We start from the raw sequence: 6,000 nt of genomic DNA on the forward strand, positions 1-6,000 counted from the left end.
CGCAAAATGCTTTCTCACTTACCTGACAAGTGAGGGCTCTCAACCTCGAGGACCTGCTCAGGACAGCGTCCCGACCCAAGGCACCTCGAGGAGTTTCCTCGGGCAGCGTCCTGACCCAAGGGGAGAGTCCTTGACCGCAGCGTGCTGCTCCAGGGGATGAGCTCAAAATGGCTCCCCCAGGGGACTCCATTTATACCCAGGCCGAATCTGACCTGTAGTCAATAGCGGCTCCCTTTGGCCAAAGGCCCCGGTTACCATGAGGCCTTGAGAACAAAGGCAGCCAGGAGCTGCTGCACTTCAGCAGCCAAGAAGCTCTGTTTTCATTGGGCGGATGCACCTGCCACACAGAGATAGACTGGATTGTTTGAAACCACATTGTTTGGCTTTAAATATTTATATAATTTTCTCTGAGGTAAGGAAAAAATCTTTTGGTGCTTCCACGCAGGGCAGCACCAGATGGTGCAATCACACCAGTGCAATCAGTCACATTGCTTGCTGTACGTGCAGCCTCAAGGAGAAGCAAGCACCTGCCGTAACAAGAGCATTTGTACACTAAAAGTTGACTTTAAAATAAATTGCTATACAGGTAGGATAGTGAGCTATTGTTCAACTCGATGGGCATCAGTTTCACAAAGTGCGATCTGTAACCTTCACTTCAGAAACAAGAGCTGAAAGTACTGACTTGTACCCCATGTTTGATTTTAATGTAAACAACAAAAGAGAGGGCCAACTCCTGTTGGGGACAGACGGCCCTGGACTCTGGGTCTTGGGGCTTCTTCTCATCTTGAAACCACCCTCATTCTGGTCTACAGCTGTTGTCAGTCCAATCCACCTTACAGGAAGGCTTTTAAGATCTCAGCACCCCAAAGGTCTCATCAACTTTTTGCAATCCACGACAGAATCAATCACCAAGCCCTTACCCCCCTCCCTATGCCCCTCTCGCTGAAGACAGGGAATTGATAAGGAGCGGGGAGGATTTCAGGAAATGCTGTGGTGGGAAAGAGGTTCAGGTAGGGCTTGGGAAAGGAGGAAGCTTGTATGTGGGAAGGATGTTAGATGGTGTAGGTGTGGCAAAAGGCTTGGGGTTGGTTGGGGCAGTGACCAGAAATGAGCAGACTCTGCAATGAGAAGGATGCAATTTGCGGGTTGTGGTACCACTGGGGTTGCTACATGAGCGAGACGACAGGGAAATGGTAAGTCTGGAGGGTTCTGAGAAACCAGGGAGGACTGCAAGTAGAAGTGAGTGGTAGATCTGACACAGGTCAGGGCTCTCCTTTTGTCTTTAGAAATACCATAGTTCTACATTAAAATCAGAACTGGGTTTAGGATACACATATAAATATTCAAAGCAAGACAGCCAAGTTTTTGAGAGATTTTACAAGGGGGAAAACCTGGAACAATAAATAGGAAGCTACATGTTATCAATTTCTGCTCCAATGGTATCAATTTCCTCTCCAGGCTACTCTACAAAATTCATTTACGGGTACGCCTAAATAGTACAGAAGTATCATAGCTCTACATTAAAATCAGAACTGGGTTTTTAAGACATACATATAAATATTCAACACGTTACAGTCCAGTCCTGAGACCTGAAGTCTGGAACAACAGAAGAAGGGTATTCTCAATCTCCTTTCAAGCTACACCGTAGAAGTAATTTCTGACTAAATCAGGCCTGCACAAATACAACTGAAGGACAGAGAGAGATACCTGAATGGGACTGAAAGGCAGCAATCTTGAGCGTCTTGCTCAAGAATTTGTGCATGATCCAGTTCCTGCTGTTTGATAAAGCCACATCTGCAGCTCAGCCAGAAGTCTCTCATGTGTTCCCGTCAGTCAGCCCTTCTCTTCCCCCTCACACACAAGTCAAGCAGCATCTACAGCCACTCGTAGGTCAAATCGAGGCGGCTACGGAAGATGTGGGGGGTAAGGAAGACTGCGGAGAGAAGGGAGGGGGATTCAGGGATGAGTGAAGGGATTCAAGGAGATGGGACAGACAGGACACACATTGAGTGAGGGGACGACAATAACTGTGGTACAAATTGTAGTGGTCTGTCCATCCATTCGGTTGTGCATCTCCAGCCTAAGTGGTGTATTTGGGGCAGAGGCAAATGACCTTCGAATGGAACAAATGTGTGGATATAGCCAACATTGAAGGCATTGGTTTTTTTTAATAGAAATAACAAAACTATCTTAACATCTAAGAATAAAGGGTAGTGAATAAAGCTCCCGGTTCTGTCGCAGGATTGTCAGTTGTTCTCTAGGACTGGCATCTCTCCAAATGCCACATGGATGCTTAGCACATCTGAAAGACAGACGACAGTAAAAAAGCTTTATTAGTGACAACTTATTCTCTCAAGAATATCTTATTTTCCCAAGCAGGGCTCAAAGACAGAGGTAAAGGTCTCATGACTTAGTGAAGCAAGTGCAGTTAAATATCCTAGGGAGAAACTGTGCCTATCATTTCCGATTCAGATTTCACCGAAGTGCAAAGAGATTTGGTACATAAGGCACTCCAGGTTTACCACGGAAGGCAACGCTCACATCCTTTAGGATTTTAAAAGGAGCTTTGTTAGAGAGGAAGAGTGTTTGCAGATTAAATCCCACACATTAAACACGTGCCATATGAGTGCGTATCTAGGAAAACCGGAAGCCACTTTTTCTACCTCCCAGAAATATCCCCTGAAACTCCAGGCCAAGTCAAAGGCCATTAAAGTGAGGGTAGCTGTACAGAGAAGAAACAAGTTATGGGAAGAGTGTGAGGTGATGACACAGAGAGCAGTGGGTCACCGTGATTCTAGCTTGTTTTCTAAATGGAACCCATGATTCCTCTTTTCCAGGCTCACCATGCGACGTTGAATGCTCAAGGCTAGATCCCACAACAGAGTCTTCAGTTCTCTCTTCCATTCTGGTTTTGGATCTCCTTCTTAGAGTGGCTAACCTTTTAAATGATTTCCGTGTTGAAATAGCTTCCCCTTCGGATGGGCTTCCACCTTGTTCTGGGGAAGAATTCCCTTGTCCTTGGTCGCTCTCCTGAGAACTAGTAAGAACTGCACCTGTTGCCATTTCTTTGTTCTGTCCAGACTCTTCTATTTTTTGGCTTTCTTGACCAAGCTTATGTTCAGTTTCTTCATCAGATGATGATGATGATGATGACTTCCTGGCTCTTTTCTTTGAAGAACCTCCACATAAAAAAGCTTCCCAGGACACAGAGGTGCCAGCCTTCTTTTTGGGCTTTTCTGTGGTTTTCTCTGGTTTCTGGTCCATCCCCTTTTCTTTTAATTCTCCCTGATTGTCATCAATAGTATTTTCAGTTGCAGACACTGCAACACTCTTTGTCTTATCAATTTCTTCTTCTTTATCACTTTCAGAAGGTCTTCTGACACGCTTCTTGGGAGTCGCCATCTTTTTAAATGATGCCCAGGGTGTAACACTTTCTCTTTTTCGCGCCACATCTGAAACTGCAGCATCTTCATTTTCAGTGACCTGCATTCCGTCTACAGGTTTCTCCAAAGAAGGAATTTCCTTCATCTCCTCAGGAGAAGAAGCAGAACTCTCCCCTTTTTGTTCCTCTGGGCTATCTGGGGAAGCTGGTAAGTGCTGAATTGGTTCACCCTGTTCCCCTAACTTAGATTCTTCTCTTTTGCCTTTACGCTTCTTTCCAGACAGTTTTTTTAATCCAGTACCCGTAAAGAGTTTCTTGAAAGGGCTGCCTTGCAGTTTATTTTTTTCTTGAGAAGACAGCAGTTCAGCTTCGTTTGTGATACCTTCTGGAGGCCTCTTTCCAGCTGCCTCTTCAGGCGTTATTTCTGTGGTCATTTCATCCGGTTTGATAGTATCAGTCATAACTATGCGAGTTTTTCCCTGTAATCCTTCATCAGTGGGTTTGATAGACTGTTGATCATCCTCTGTGTCAACGGAACATTCAGAAGTAGAAAAGGACTTCAATCCAGGAGCACCCAGAGTCAGTTTTGTCTCATGTTCTTTGCTTTCTTTCTTCCCTGTGGTTGTATCCAGAGCTTCTCCTCGTGTGATGTCTTCTACTGTGGGTGATATTTTCAATTCTGCTTCCTCTGTTTCTTCATCAAATGTTTCTTTCTCTAGTGGAGCACGTTTATTTCCTTCTCTTCCTTCAGATTTTTTAAGCTGTTCACTAGAAATTTCAATTGCCAAGGATCCTGCTTCAGGTCTCTCTTCAGAGGATATTTCAGTTCTGTCATCTATTTCACACTTCTCTGTGGACTCCAGTTTTTCTCCCACAGGTAGGACTTCTGAGGATGTTTTCAGTTCTCCATTCACAATGTCAGAAACAACAGGTACCCCTGAGCTTGTGTTTAGTGGTTTCTCTGTCTGCTCACTTTCTTCTTCTCCTTCTTCGGTTTCTTCTTCCTTTTTACCAAGATCATCTGAGACTTCCAGCAGTTTCCTTTCTTGATCATCTTCAGCCTTTTTCTCCTTCGCACTTTCTTTAGCTGTTGCTGCTGTTACAGCCTCTTTTTGTTCCTGCTCATCGTGCTTGATTAGCTCTTCCTTCCCGCTTGCTTCCACTCCTATGTCTGCCACAATCCTTTTTGACTGCTGTTTTTCATCTTCAGTTTGCTCCTTCTCATGCTCTTCAATAGTTACTTCTGTCACATTCCTCTCAGATTTTTCCTCCTTTTCACTGGTTTCAGTTATTAACGTTGCCCCCTCTTTTTCTTGCCCATCTTCTTCAGTAGGAGACTGTAGTTCATCTTCTTTAGGCTTGCTAAACCTCTTCTTTTTTCTAAATCGAGTCCATCCCCGAGTAAAAAATTTTCTTAATGGCGATGCAGTATCAGTGGCTAAGGCAGCTGACTGAGAACAAATCTCCTTTGCTTCTGGCGTTTTAGGAGATTCATCTTCTGTTTTTTCATTTCGCAGTGTGTCCTTGGTGTTGTCTTCTGCAGAGAGGGCATCCTCAGGCATCGCTGTTTCTTCTGAGCCGACTTCTTTTTGATCACCAGCTCCTTCAGGGACTTGTGTTGTCTTTTTTACAGAAAGCAGTGGAACAGGCTGAAAATCAGCAGGTTCTGATTTTCGTCTCTTCTTCACTGTGAATCTGAACCCCAAAAATTTAAAAACCTTTTTAAATCCCAGATCATAAGACTGTGGCTTAGATGCATGGTCTTCTGCGTCTTCTTCCAAAGACGGCAACTGCTCGACTGTATGAGCATCCTCTTTCTCAGCAGCTACTACACCGTCCTTGGTGCTTGAGTCAGATGGACTTGTCTCCATAGTTTCGGTGTCTTCTTTCAAAGTTACACTGGAATGTTCTGTTTGTCCAACTGTTTAAACAACAACAACAAAACCCAGTTAGTTTCCTTCTCAATTTAATGTTATATTATACCATTATAGAAATATATATAATTTTTTTAATGTATTTTTCTTCATTTTTATCAAACCTTCCTAAACATGCTTGTTTTATTATCCGCGTGCCTCTTCTGTGCGCTACTATTGCTTTTTTGTCACGACTAGTTTTTGTTCTAAGATTACTAGAATTCCTTTTCTTCCTCATCTCATTGTGTGGGTCTTTCCGAAGTTTATTTGCAAATGCACCTCTCCAGCTTATAGCCTCTCATTCTCCTTCCTTCTGTTGCAGGTCTTTTTGTGGGGGCTTTGGGTTTGTGGTTTTTTGTTGTTTGCTGTTTTTTTACTTCAAGGCAAACTTATGTGAGAAAAAAAAATTATTGCGATCCTATCATTACTCAAAGAATATACAGAAATTATGTAATGATTCCTGAAGCAAAGCTCCGTATACTTTCCGTGCAGAGAAAGACCTCTGAGAGAAAGAAAACCAACCCAAAAAACTGTGCTGACCTAAAATGATGACAAGAAAAGAAAAGCTCATTTTACAGCTCCTAACGATGAGGCTCCTACGTTGGGGCATTCTTGAGAGCTCCTAACGATGCACAATGAAAAACAGATTAAAAACTTTCTTTAGCAAAACGACTGCATGAAGAGTAACATAGACACCATAGAGAC

General features: G+C 43.5%; 1 protein-coding gene across 1 annotated transcript; it reads right to left on the minus strand.

Annotated features, from left to right (window-relative positions):
• Positions 1-2,246: 2,246 nt before the first annotated feature.
• LOC141941642 (A-kinase anchor protein 12-like) lies at positions 2,247-4,944 on the minus strand. The gene is made up of 2 exons (XM_074864611.1): positions 2,844-4,944; positions 2,247-2,302 (listed from the first exon to the last, which is right to left on the minus strand). Exons 1-2 carry the CDS (start codon positions 4,942-4,944, stop codon positions 2,247-2,249), a joined length of 2,157 nt encoding a protein of 718 aa, XP_074720712.1.
• Positions 4,945-6,000: the final 1,056 nt, after the last annotated feature.

Source organism: Strix uralensis, chromosome 3 (assembly GCF_047716275.1).
Source record: "Strix uralensis isolate ZFMK-TIS-50842 chromosome 3, bStrUra1, whole genome shotgun sequence".
Lineage (NCBI taxonomy): Eukaryota > Metazoa > Chordata > Aves > Strigiformes > Strigidae > Strix > Strix uralensis.

What these genes read in the sequence shown, in the direction of transcription:
- LOC141941642 (XM_074864611.1), bottom strand. Translation starts at nt 4,944, where the DNA reads ATGCCTGAGGATGCCCTCTCTGCAGAAGACAACACCAAGGACACACTG. An exon ending in TGAGCATTCAACGTCGCATG is followed by an intron (nt 2,303 to 2,843) that starts GTGAGCCTGGAA and finishes TCTGTCTTTCAG; the next exon opens with ATGTGCTAAGCATCCATGTG.